The sequence below is a fragment of the Stegostoma tigrinum genome, chromosome 14 (genome assembly GCF_030684315.1).
Source record: "Stegostoma tigrinum isolate sSteTig4 chromosome 14, sSteTig4.hap1, whole genome shotgun sequence".
NCBI classification, from domain to species: Eukaryota; Metazoa; Chordata; class Chondrichthyes; order Orectolobiformes; family Stegostomatidae; genus Stegostoma; species Stegostoma tigrinum.
The window spans coordinates 36,717,023-36,731,362 of record NC_081367.1 but is presented as its reverse complement, the minus strand read 5'-3'; the positions used below and the strand labels follow the sequence as shown (position 1 = coordinate 36,731,362).

The 14,340-nt window shown below is 39.1% G+C and overlaps 1 protein-coding gene across 3 annotated transcripts in view; it reads right to left on the bottom strand.

Annotated features, from left to right (window-relative positions):
* The window catches only part of LOC125457844 (mitofusin-2-like), a 69,877-nt gene extending 56,255 nt beyond the window's left edge, over positions 1-13,622 (bottom strand). Inside the window, exons 1-4 of one of the 3 annotated variants that reach the window (XM_048542522.2) lie at positions 13,519-13,622; positions 5,454-5,575; positions 4,410-4,545; positions 2,377-2,539 (exon numbers count right to left, since the gene is read on the bottom strand). In XM_048542522.2, the coding sequence (XP_048398479.1) occupies positions 2,377-2,539; positions 4,410-4,545; positions 5,454-5,568 (414 nt within the window). In that variant the 5' untranslated portion in view covers positions 5,569-5,575; positions 13,519-13,622. The other 2 variants (XM_048542520.2, XM_048542521.2) reach the window with 2 other exon arrangements.
* Between the last annotated feature and the right edge of the window lie 718 nt (positions 13,623-14,340).

Genomic DNA, 14,340 nt, shown 5'->3' with positions numbered 1-14,340 from the left:
AAAGCATAACATTTCAAAATTTGGGAAAAGGGGATTTGGGCTTAATTATCTCCTTGTTCCCTGATTTTCTAAAATGGTCCAATCATCTACTGCTAAATCTAGCTTCACTAAATCAAAGAACACAATTTTTCGCTTTCCTTTGCCAAAATCATTTAATATTTTTAAGATAATCATTAAATACCAAGACTGCCACTGGATCCTCTTTTTCACAGGCCACCTTAAAACCATTTTGCATCCCATCGACCTTAAACTCAAAGCAATAAGACATTAAATTCCATGTCACCCAGAAAGAGGGATGTAGAGCTATCTCAACTGTACCCTCAGCTTCCTGGCCTACTTCAACATCAACAAGCACTGCCATAGTTACTTCAACTACCTCATGGTACACTTTATTTACTTTTCAAATGAATAAAAAAAAAACTGCTTCCTCAATTTCATTTTCAAATCCACTTCATGAGATTATCAATTATTGCACTTCTCAGGAACTGTACTCTACCCTTTCAAACCACTGCCTTCCTAAAAACAAACCTTTTGGCCATTATGTTTCAGTCTATAGCCTTATCTTCAATCTCCTTTCTTTCTCAGAGATTCCAAAACATTTGTCATTTACTGGCATCATTTTCATCTCTCATGAAACACTCCAGTCTGGCTTTCCTCAAAATGAATTAGCTGAACCAAAAACACCAGCATCTTCAATTATTATTAGCAGGAATGCAGTATCCATCTTCACCATCAACACAGTATTAAGCAGTGTACCTTCACCCTCGTACACTCCTTTCCCTTCATACAGCTTTGAGACTACCCTTGTAGAAGTCTAATCTCATGTATCCAAACGTAGCTAGTGTATCTGATGTAACAAACTTTTCTCCTTCCCACAGCGCAATCTTGAGTTTCCACAAGGATCTATCCTTGGTATTTTCATTGTCTACATGCTCTCCATCAGAAGCGCCATTCATAGGCAGGAAAACACCCTTCATTTGGATGGTGACATTAACTTTCCTTTCCACCATTTTTGCTCAATCCAACAGAAGTCCTTCAACATATAGGCTTGAATAAGCCTTACTTCAACTAATTATGAATTATTTGCAACAGTTCAAACCCAAGGAACTCTTACCAAACCCTTACCAAACTGCGTAGTACACCCTGTCCGCTGTCTCAAGCTGTTTATAAATTGTGACCTGCTCATCCTGAATTGACCTAGGAACAAAATATTCCTTTTATCACTAAAACTGCTTGTCTTCAACATCCAAATACCATTGTGCTCACTCCAGGTTTTGAGAACAGAAGCTCAAGGCTAACACAATATCACAGTACTAAGGAAGTACTACACTGTCAGAGGTCGTGTCTTGTGGATGAGATGCATCTGCCTTTCAGTTAAATATACAATACTTCATGGCACTACTTCAGAGGCATAAGAGAATTTTCCCTGGTATCCCAAACAATGTTTAGCCCTCAATAAACGTCACAAAAATAGATTATTACGTTATTATAACATTGATGTTTGGGAAATCTTGCTGTGTGCAAATTCGGTACATACATTAAAAGTTTCAAAGTACATTAGTGGCTGTATTGTGTTAGGATCTAGTGTCACATTTATGCAATTTTTTTTCTGCTAGCGAAACCTTGTTAAGTTCTTTTGTCTGCTTGAGAATCTACTGTTATATGTTTTCTTGCCAGCCCTCCAATGTTAAATGTTAACTTATGCAAAATTCTGATGAATATTCCCTTGTCATGTCCATGTGCCCATCATCTGTGCCATTGTTGATGTGTATGGTCTGCCTGTTCTTATGTGCCAGAGTTTACATCAGGATCGTTGACAATATGCATAAGTTAACAAGCGATTCAGCATCAGGCAAGAAAGGTTGCAAAAGGCTTGCAAGATAGAGGGGATTAAAAATAGGATACAGGAGACTGAGGCCAGGAAGCAATACGGTTGGAGTTGAAGCCAGAGCCAATAGGAAAGCACTTGATCGTGGTTTAGGAATAGTCACAGCCTAACTGATACATTAGGTGAAGATTGCAATTACACTGCGGGGAGAAGAATAGGCATAAAAGGAGACAATATGAAGAACCATGTTTTTATATTCCTCTGTAAATACTACAATATGTGCTGGTGTACAAAATGCAGACTCACTAGCATTCCCCAGTACTTCACCCAGATGATCACTGTCCCTGCACAAATTCGGCAGAGATATTGAATTGCAAAGTCAGGATATTAAAGGCGACAGCTATAATCAATAATATGTTCATAAGACATAGCTAAACAAAGTGTATGATTTGAAAATTCATTTCCTCCAAAATAAATGACTTGGGTGTAAACAACCTTAACATTCCCTATTGCTAATGCCACATATTTATATAAAAACAGGACTTTACTTTAACGTTCTTCTTTTCCTCAGAGTCCTCTGTCATCAAATAGGCTTTCTCCCCATCTGTTCCTTCAACACTAAGGAAGCAGTTGGTTGTGTGTCCAATGCCGCTGGGCAGTACCTTGTCCCATAACATAGCGTTGATCACTGTACTCTTCCCATTACTTGTTCTGTTACAAATTCAAAGCATAAAAACTTGCAAAAAGTGGCTTTTGTTTGAAATTACTAACCATACAACTTCTAACTGTTTGAATTTTAAAAAACTCTTAAAAGGTCAACAACTTATGTGTCCAATGATAACAGTATTATAATGGTATTAAAGAAAAGGAAATGGGGACTGGGGAATTCAGAACTATGTTTAGGAAGCAGGATCAAACGAAAAGAAAATAAAGTTCGGGCTACAAGCTCTGACCCAATATAGCACCTGCCTGATAAATGCTCAAGAGCACACTATGATCCAAGCTGATGGTAATGCTGGATAAGTCAGTTCTCGGAGTGAAACCTAGCTTGATAGTTACATTTTTCAGGTGTTTAATCATAACGTTCACATTAGGCTGTCAATGTTCTTTATGAAAATAACACACTTATTAAACAAAAACAAAACTACATATATTACAAGATAGCTTAGAAAGGCCTTAAAATAAACAGTGTAACATTTTTTGAGAAACTGCTGGAGAATCTCTGCAGGTCTGGCAGCAACTGTGGACAGAAGTCAACATAACATTTTGAGTCTACTGACTCTTCTACACGTTAACTCCGACTGCTCTTAGTCAAAAATCACATGACACTGGGTTACAGTCCAACAGGTTTATTTGAAATCACAAGTTTTTGGAGCGCAGCTCCTTCATCAAAACAGGCCCTTCGGCCCAACAACTCCACACCGCCCCTTGCAGCATCCCACCCAGACCCATCCCCCTATAACCCACAAACACCCCTGAACACTATGGGCAATTTAGCATGGCCAATCCACCTAGTCAGCACATCTTTGGACTGTGGGAGGAAACCGGAGCACCTGGAGGAACCCACGCAGACACGGGGAGAATGTGCAAACTCCACACAGACAGTTATCTGAGGCTGGAATCGAATCCGGGTACTTGGTGCTGTGAGGCTGTAGTGCTAACCACTGAGCCACTGTGCCACCCCGAATGATGTGAGAGGATAGCACACAGACAGTTTTTAGGTAGAGAGATCAAAGGATGACACAACTGGTTTGAATGAAGTGAACGAACCAACAATGGCTGACTGACTGCCTCCTGTTGAATCTTTAACCATTCATAACTGTAGTCATATTCTTTCAAGGAAATTATGCAGTCAGTTCACTGTTCTAAAAAGCTTTATTATTTCTTTAAGATAAAAACCCTTCATAGAGCTCTACTTGAAGTCCAAAATTTCAAAAAGATTAAGTATACTTTATCATAAATAAAGCAACAATTTCAGCTCTTCATTTCCCATTTTCAGTTTCTTTAGGGGCTTCACTTGGAAAATTGTTACTGTAAACATTATTGCTCTCACATCTTCAATGCTATCTTTATCTGCCAAGACCAATAGATATTTTAGAGTTGTTCCTAATTCTATTTGGATAAATTCTTTCAATTCCTACCGAAGGTGTATCAAACATCTGTGATTTGACAGGAGGCACCTTTACTCACCTTCAACCTCAAATCTTTTGTAATGTCATAACTTCTGTTTCTTTTGGAGGTTTCAAACGTACAGCAATAACAGGAAAAAAAATGTAAAGCAGTTTCTCTTACTTAGATTCTTCCTCTCTCTTGGCCAAAATCTACAAAAATTATTTTTTGCAAGTTTCTTTTTCCTTACAAACTTAAAAGCTCGATTAAGCAAATGCAACACAGGCAAGTTAGCAGCTGTTTCTTGATTTATCTACTCTATGCTCCTACTTTTTTGAAGTTTGGTACAACACTCAATAGGTTGCTGCTCCTTCAGCAAGGATACATTTCCAATCATAAATTATGACCCTCCACTCTGTACTTAATAATTAATCTATTATTAATATCTATAACTTAATATTTTACATCTCACCTCCCAAAAAAGGCCACTTTCATGTGTCTACGTGCCAGCACCTCACTGATTCCAGCCACTTTAGTTGCAAACATTTCTATTTCTGCCAGCTGCTGCTGCGTTGTTATCTTCTCCAATCCTTCATTTTGATGAGATTCTAAGATTCAAATCAGCAGGAATATACTGGATTTATAAATCATCTTTAACTGTACTAGAATGCCTCAAGGAACTTCCCAAGAATGCTGAGACAAAAATTGGCAAAGAGGACATTAGGACAGGTGACTAAGAATCTGTCACAAGGGATAGGTTTTTAAAATTACTTCAAGAGGAGAAGGGGGTGGATTTAGGGAGAGAATTAGCAGAAAACAAAATCACCAAAGGTGGAATAAAAGAAGTCAGTAATGCACAAGAGACCACAGCTAGAAGAATGGAGTTCTTTGACAACTGTAGGGCTGGAAAATGTGACAAAGGTAAGCAGGGAGGCCATGCAGGATTTGAACAAAAGATTGAATATTTCTAAATTCTAGCTGTAGATAGACCATAAACTAATATATATATCTGAGATGACAGAAGTGATGCATAAATAAGATACTGTGCATGTTAGGATACAGACAGTGCACCTTTGGGTGTGCTTAATTGTATGGAAGGTGGTAGGCTGGCTAAGAGTTCATCGTCATTGAGTCTGCAGGAACGAAAAATCACTGGTGAGAGTTTCAGAAGCAGGTGGATTGGGGCAGAGGTGAACAAATTGTAGCAATAGGCAGCTATGGTCACTGAAGAGAATGTAAGGTCAAAAACACAAGCAAGTAAATTAGTTCAGACTGAGACATTGACATGGAGAATAATGGCTGCAAACTGGGGGCTTGTGGAGGCAATCAAAAGTCATTGGAAGATACAGATTAGATAAATGAAACACATTCACTGCAGAACAGGCAACACTGATACAGACAAGTTAACTGTACGTGATTCAGCCAAAGATATGTGCTTCAACTTTAGTTATTTTCTATATTGCATTGAACAACTATTACCTAACATCTACCAAAGCACTGGTAATTGATATCAAACCTTTAATAAAGCTTGCTCCTTCATTAACATACTCCAACAGTTGATCGAAGATTGAGTTAATCTTCTTTTTAGCCTGTACAAAGTGCTTCAATGGTGATGAACTGGTGTCTGCCATGGTTCAACTGTGTAGAAAATTCACAAAACATTATGAAAGGAATGGCAATTTAAATAGTTCTAAAAATCCATTTTTATCTTCATGTTTTGGAGGATCACAAATACATTAATCAGGTACAATTTGACAGCTACAGGTTAAGATTTGCCTTGAAGTAAACATTACATCAGGGCTTGGTGCTTTAAACATGTATCAATCATTGATCCAGTCACACCTATAGATTTCGAGCTTCAATTTACTAAAAGGTGTAGTGGAGGCAAGTTCAATTCAGAAATTCAAGATAGCATTTGGTGTTTACTTAAACAGAAACAATATTTAGGGTTATGGGGAACAAGAGAATGGCACTAAGTCATGATAGTTATTCAGTGAGCCAATGAAGACATGAATCACAGAATCCTAGAGAACAGAAGAGGCCATTTGGCTCATCAACACTAAGTGCTCATCTGAGTACTTTTCAGAAGTTGTGACGTTTCCTGCCTCAACTACCCTCCCAGGCAGTATATTCCAAATCCCCACTGTCTGCTGGATGAACATGTTTATTCTCAAATCCCCTCTAAACTTCCTGGTGATGGCTGAATGGCCTCTTTCCGCATCATAACGATTTTGTGAAAAAAAACTTAAGAGCCAAGCTCAGACAGACACTTCTGAGGCAGGTTTCAGCAAAAACATAAAATGATTTTTTTTGCTCTAAACAGAAAGCTGGTAAATAATGGAGGGGGGAAAAAAAGGACAGTCTGAAGAACCAACCCAATCAGGCAGATTGGGCATCAATTTAACACCTCATCTGAAAGACAGCATCTCTAACTGTACTACTTCACTATAACACTGGATTGTCAGCCTTGATTTTTGTGCTGAATGCTGGAGCGGGACTCAAACCCAGAACATTATAACTCAGGTGATGAGAGTGCTGCCAACTGCTAATTTAACTGTTAAATTTAATTAAGTTAACTGTTGGATTACATTAGATTAGTTTTTTTCTGAAAAGGCTCGTTTTCAAATCATACAAAGAATACAGAGCAACATTCATTGAGAGATAAAATCAGGCACACTTTGAATGAAAAATCTATTCAACCTAAAAGCCTACTCCTTCCACAGAATACATATTTTGTGGAGGTACAAAAGGCATATACAGATATATTATTCATGCACACACACATCTTCATTTCATATATGCCCATAAACATAAACTCATACTGCTACATAAAAGTTCCTCAAATGGAAGGTTAGTTGTACATAAATAGTATTTCCACTAAAGTAATGCATTAAGATATATAGTTCTATAGCACAGATGTACAGAACAGTGTCATATAGCAATTTAAATTAAGATAAAAAGGTGGAATTGACCAGTTAAGGAAACTGAGAAAGGTTAAACGACAGGAGATCTTATAAAAGATCTTTTCGGAGATGTTTTAAGGCAGACATGGCAATCATAAAAGGAAAGGTACTTTGTGTAGGGGCAAAGTTGGATTGAAGAGACTACCAATGGCCTAATAGGAAATTCAAAAATAAAGGAATAATCCAATTTTAGGAAAAATAGAATGTTAATGCAAAGGCACAAGAATAGAGGTCATGAGGTAAAAGACATGGAAACAGAGTACATGGACACAGAGCCCAGAGAGAAAGAGAAGGAAGCGATAGGCAAACAAAGAGGTTACTGATGCTAAGCCAAAATACAGGTAATTGCTAGGTGGGGTACTAATGAGAAGTGAAAATGTTTGAAATTGGGTTGGCTGTGCTGGGAGCAACCCAGACAGGACATGGTTTAGGGGTGTGGGGAAGGGAACGAACAAGTGAGATGTTGTCCATGTTTTGAAATTATGAAACTCCACGTGGAGTCCTGAAGGTTGTAAGGCAGAATTAGAGGTGTTTCTACAGCTTGCGTTGAGGCTCACTGGAACACTGCAGTAGTCCTGACATAAAAATGGGAACCGGATGGTGTCCAAATGCCTATATTTTTCGTAAAATTGACCACAAGTTTTCAGTTGCTTGCTGCTTCAACACACTATCATGTTCCCATGCCAACAATTCAGACCTACTGAGACAGAATCAGTCATTTAAGTCATGTCAAGACCTTTGGCAGAAACTGACGATCCTGAACAATTTCATCCTCAAATTCAAGGACAGTCGTTCATGACAGCCATAAAATTTCAAACTGCAGACACTGGTGTAATGTAGGAAAAATGGTTGCCAATTTGTACAGATTACATGCAACAAACAGCAATGCTAGAATGACCAGATCATTTGTTTTGTGCGATGTTGACAAGGGATATTTTTGAAAATAGTGTCATAAGATCTTTCTGTCCACTTGGGGCAGAGTAGGCTTCAGTTTAACACTTCATTCAAAATACGGCACCCGAACAGCACAGCACTCTCTTAGTATCATTTTAGAGTGAGAGTTTAGATTTTTATGCTGAAGTTTGTGGAATGCGACTTGAATTCCCTACTCAATAGAAATGTTCCTGAGCTATAACTGACGTGTTGCTCTTGCACAGGGGAGTTAAAATTAAAAAATGATGTGCACAAGCACTAATGTGAACGAAGAGAAACTTTCTGCAAAAGAAAGAAAAGTCAGCTTTATTGACTCATGCTTGCTTATTCAACATTTAAATCCAGTTTTACCATCTATTTTGCTTCCTCTATCTGCAGCAGTAGGACAATTCCAGTTTTCATAATTCTATTAGTTCAATGACTGCTTCCTCGATTTACTATCTACTCAGTCTGGATAATTTCTGATATTTTCAAACATGGAGCTGATTAACAGCACTGATTAGGCCTCGACTGGCGTATTCTATCTACTATTGGGCACGTCTTTTTGGGAAGGACCCCTGGTCTTGGAGACGGTGTAGAGAAGATTTATTAGAATGACTCAGGACTTTCAAACATCTGTAAAACGTAAGGAATCTGCTTTTCTTAGAGCAGCAGAAATTAAGTGGATATTTAGGAGAGATGTTCCAAATGATAAATATTTCAAAGAGTCACGGAACTGCTGAAGCACAGAAGAGGGCCACTTAGCCTAACAAATGTATGCCGGTTCTCTGCATGAAAAACACCAGCAAACTTGCATGCTTTGTGTACTTACCAATTACCTTTTGAAAACCATAATTCAATCTATCTCCATCGCAATTACAGACTGTACATTTCAGATCATAAATATGTACTGCATAAAAAATTCTTCATATCACCTTGGTTCCTTTATTAATTATGTTGCTGTCCTCTGGTTCTCAACACAATGGGAACAGTTTCCCTTAATCTATTCCTGATTGAGATAGTTCAGATACTCAGCATCAATTTCGTTGCCCTCATTAGATCTATTTACCCAATCAAAAACACAACCAAATCGGTTAAACACAATTTACTTTCAACAAATCCTTCCTGATTTTTTATAACAAATTCACACTTACCCAAGTGATAGTTGTTTTTCCCAAATTATTATTTCTGTAAGTTCTCCCACCAGAGATTAAATAAATGCCCTGTAAACTCAGCTGTTACATTACAGCTTTTTTGAATAAGGACATAATATTTGTAATTCTCCAGTATTCTGGGACCATCTTGTTTCTGAAGAGAATTTGGTAACTACTCCCTACGGCCCTCAGTGCTGTCCGATGCACCTGATTCAGTCCTGGTGACTGATTAACTTTTTAGATTAGATTAGATTCCCTACAGTGTGGAAACAGGCCCTTTGGCCCAACAAGTCCACACTGCCCCTTGCAGCATCCCACCCAGACCCATCTCCCATAACCTACACACACCCCTAAACACTACGGGCAATTTAGCATGGCCAATCCGCCTAGCCTGCACATGTTTAGACCATGGGAGGAAACCAGAGCACCCGGAGGAAACCCACGCAGACACGGGGAGAACATGCAAACTCCGCACAGACAGTTATCCGTGGCAGGAATCAAACCCAGGTCTCCGGTTCTGTGAGGCTGCAGTGCTAACCACTGAGCCACCATTTTAAATATAGCTAGTTTATTTGGTAAATCCTGTATGAAATTTTAACCCATCCATTGTTTCAAAAATACACTTCCACCATGATTTGAGCAATATCAACTTCCGTAGCAAAAACAGATGCAAACTATTAATCACACCTCACTGCCTCCAAGTGTAGATTTGCCCAAGTAGTCCCTCTTTTTACTATTTCTAAGTCGACTGAAAATTTTTGGGCTCCCTCCTCTCTTAACTGCCAAACTCTTCGCATAGACTCATTGTCTCTTATTTCCTTTTTCACTTCCCTCTGAACTTCCCACATTCACATTTCCTGGTTCTCACATATTGCCAGCATTTAACATCTATTGCATACAGTCTTTTTCTGCTTCAAGTTAGTCTTTAAATCCTTTGTCAAGATCTCTGGCTTTATTTGCCTGTCTGCTCCCCCAGTGGAAATGCACATCAACTGCACCCATAAGCAGTCATTGTTGTTACAGGTATACCTGCCAATCATTGATTTTAATATAACTTAGATGGAAAAAAAGTCAGGAGAAACTTTTGATGCCAATGCCAGGTGCCTATGTCCCATGCATTCCAAACACTACCAGATCATACCAAACAGCATATCCCTTTGACCGTATGCAACCGATAGACTGTGCTTGCAAAAATCAGGACACAATGTTGAACATTAGATACAATTCTAAAGCTCCTGCTGAACAATCCAGAGTATGCCAAGAATTACATTCAGAACCAATTTAAGATCAGTCAGGCTTGCAACATGGCTCGCAACATGGCTCATTTCTGCTTGCTACATATATTCAAACAGAGGGACCTATCCTCTGAAGGTACAAGAAGTTACCTAGACATTGGACATTTTTAAATTAATAAAAGCATGAAAATGAAAGCATAGGTCCCCTCTTGTTGTCTTACGAGGAAAAGTTGGACGAACTGGGTATGCTTTAATTGGAGCTGATAGGTGCAGTGGTGACTTGATTATAATACAGAAGATCCTAAACAGAACATAAGGTGGACATGGAAAGGATGTTTCCCCCTTTACATGTCTCCAGGAATATTTCTCGCAGATTTGTGTAAACCTGGAACATACTGTCTCCGAAGCTGATGGAGATGGGGCTACTGAATGATATAAGCCAGAGGTAGATGGATTCTTGTTAGGGAAGGGAATCAAAGGTTGTAGGTTGGAATTTGAGACACAAATAGATCAGCCTTGGTCTTACTGAATAGCATAGCAATGCCAGATCGCAGGACCAAATGGCTTTTTTCTGCTTCTTTGTACGTCTACAGTCTTGGCCAACATAGAGGTCTTTGCACATGAAAATAGAGGAAAGTGATAAAGTTATCTCAATTTCCTAGGAGTCTTGATGAATTTCTGCAGTGAATCTTGTAGACGGCACACACTGCTGCCACTATGCATTGATGATAAAGGGAGTGCATATCTGTGGATATGGTGCCAGCCAGGCAGGTGGCTTTGTCCTGGATGGTGTCAAGCCTAGAGTATTCTTGGAGATGTACTCATACAGGCAAGTGGGGAATAGTCCATCACACGTCTATCTTTGGCATGTACATGATGGACAGGCATTAGCAAATCAGGAGCTGAATTACTAACTGCAGAATTTCCTAGCCTCTGACATGCTATTGGAACTACAGTATTCATCTGGCTAGTCCATTAAGTTTCTGGTCTATGGCAACCATAAGGTGTTGACAGCAGAGGAATTCAGTGACAGTAATGACTGTGAATGTCAAGGAATGACGGCTAGAATCTCTCTTGTTGCAGGTGGACATTGTCCGTCACAAATGTCAACCTGGGTTTTATCCAGGTCTTGCTGCATTTGAACATGAGCTGCTTCAGTATGAGAGTTTGAAAACGGTGCTGCACATTATGCAGTCATTAGCAAACATCTGTATTTCTGGCAATACAAACAAAGAAAGTATATTGGTGAAGCAATTTAAAATGGTTGGGCTTCAAACTCCTGCAGAGATGTCCTGGGGCTAAGATCATTGATCTCCCACAACCACAATCAAGTGAATGTAAGTGAGCAGGTTATTGCTGAGCAAGTGGATGTACCTACTAAAGAAGGTGCAAACCTTGATCTACCCTTGGGAAATTAGGCAGGGCAGGTGACTGACATGTCTGTGCGGGAGCACTTTGGAGCCAGCAACCGTAACCCTACTAGTTTTTAAATAGTGATGGAAAAGGATAGACCAGATCTAAAAGTTAAAGTTCTTAATTGGACAAAGGCCAATTTTAACAGTATTAGGCAAAAACTTACAAAAGTTGATTGGGGGCAGATGGCTGCGGGGACAGCTGGAAAATTCAAAGCCTTCAAAGATGAGATATCCAGAGTTGAGGGACAGTATGTGCTTGTTGGGGTGAAAAGCAAGGCTGGCAGGTGTATGGAATGCTGGATGACAAGAGAAATCAAGGTTTTGATCAAAAGAAAGAAGCAAGTACACATCAGGTATAGACAGCAGGGATCAAGTGAATCCTTATAAGAGTACAACAGCAGCAGGAGTATACTTAAAGAGGGAAATCAAAGACAGTAGTGCATATATGGAACGAGCTGCCAGAGGAAGTGGTGAAGGCTATTACAATTATAATATTTTAAAGGCATCTGAATGGGTATACGATTAGAAAGGGTTTAGAGTGATATGGGCCAAATTCTGGCAAATGTGATTAGATTTATCTCGGATATCTGGTCAGCATGGACAAGTTGGACCGAAGGGTCTGTTTCAGTACTGTACATCTCCTTGACTATGACTGTAACTGTTGTTTGATAGTACTGTTCACAACCCTTCCCATCATTTACGATCGACAACTGATTGATGTGCGTTACTCGATCAGGTTGGATTGGATTTGTCCCGATTTGTGTGTACGACATACTCAGCACATTTCAACACTTGGGGCAAATGCCATGATTGTGGTCCTACTAGAACGGCATGGCTAGAAGCGCAGCAAGCTCTGAAGCAGGCCTTCTGAAACCGAAATCCAATAGTAGTTTACTGAGCATACATTCAATGTCTCAAGGTTTCAGTTTCGCTATGAACTTGTGATGGAACATTAACCAAGGTGGACAGAATCAATGAAAAGTTCCGGGGACTAATTTGGGGATGGTTGTATTTACCCAGTTTGGCACAGCCGACTCAAAGCACTAACTCGTTTTACGTTCGTAACGGCGAGGCTTACATTCAGTGCAACTTTTTCACAGCAGATAAATCATTCCTCACCTCAACTTTTCATAACATAGGCTGCTGGGTTAATAAAGCGCTAGAAAGAGCATGAAGTTAGTTACATACAACATTCTTCCCTACCTTATTACTATTATTGGCTTTCCAGACAATTGTTTGGTTTCTTCTAACGTATTGTTTCATCACGTGGCCTAAATTACATAACACACTTATTCGACCTTTCGGTCAAAGTAACCGAAAGACACAATGTTAAGTGGGGACATAAACAACACATTTACATCACAATACCCTTCATTCAGAAGTCAACTATACAGCCATCCTCTTACCTTCACAGGCCGCGTCCCTCCCAGCCGCCTGATAACAGACCACGCACGCTCCAACCACCGCGCCACGCACAGACAGCGTCACCAACTTCCCGAGTTCCAAGCTACTACTGATGGTACGTAAGCGCGGCTTTACAACGACGCATTAATATGCTTATTCAGAGAAAGTGTTCCTCGATTTTAATTACTTAGTATCTTGAAAATACGTTTGCAGGACATTCCAGAGTTTTGTATGACTGCATTCTTCTTCGGTGACTCATTCTTTTAATGCAATGTATTATTTTCTGTCTCCTTATTGTTGTCTCCTGCTCTCCCATACCATGAATGCCGCTTCTATCCTTCCAAACCTATCTCAGGGTCCATCCCCAACATTCAGGTACTGCCAAACTTTCTGTCAATCCAGTCAAATGGGCATCAAGTCCAAATGAAAGTTGCTTACCATGTAGATGGCTTTATCAGAGTTAACGGGAATAAAAGAGATTTGAAAATGACAACCTACCTGCTTCCTCCCTTATCGCTACCATTTAGTCATCGTCTGTCATCCTTCGTACAACTTTAAGATAGGTAACTTTTTGAAAATGATGAACTAATATCATACAGGAATGTCATAATACCCCGAATTCATGTGGTATGATTGGTCTGTTTTCATTGGATGGTGGAGCTTATCTCATCAATATTAATTAGTGCAACATGCAATTAATGTTTACACTGCTCATCATTTCCATCGGCTCAGCATTTATTGAATACTTTGTGAGTTAAGACAAAATATTCTTGGTATTTCTTACACTACTAATCAATCTCCTGTGACTTTACACAGAGGAAGCGAAGACAAAATGAAATCTTCAAATGAATAATGTACAATTGAACTGGGGCACGTGGTTTTAATTTAGTCCCCAGCTTTATATATTTCATTCCTAAATTCCTATTTCCACAATTTTAATAGGAACTGACTTTAGTAATCTATGAAACTGTAATTACATCCTGTCACCAGTAGTGAAGCACTGGCACTGGTGGGGTGGTGTAATGGTGTGACAAATTTACGTTATCATTTGAACAAGTGAGGGTTGGCAGTTTTTGATTCGCCACAATTCCTCGCATTGGAAAAGACAAAGTGGCCTTTATTATATTTCAAGATTGAAATAAATTAAATAGCTGTATGTGGAGTAACATACAATTTGAGATATAATTGGAATTTAAATGAAGTAAAAACTTTCAAGAGAGCAATATGTTAGCGAAATGCCCGTAATATCAATTTGTTTAATTATACTACTAAGTTAAAGAGTGTTCAATAACTAAAAGTGCAGTCGAGGCGGTATCCTGG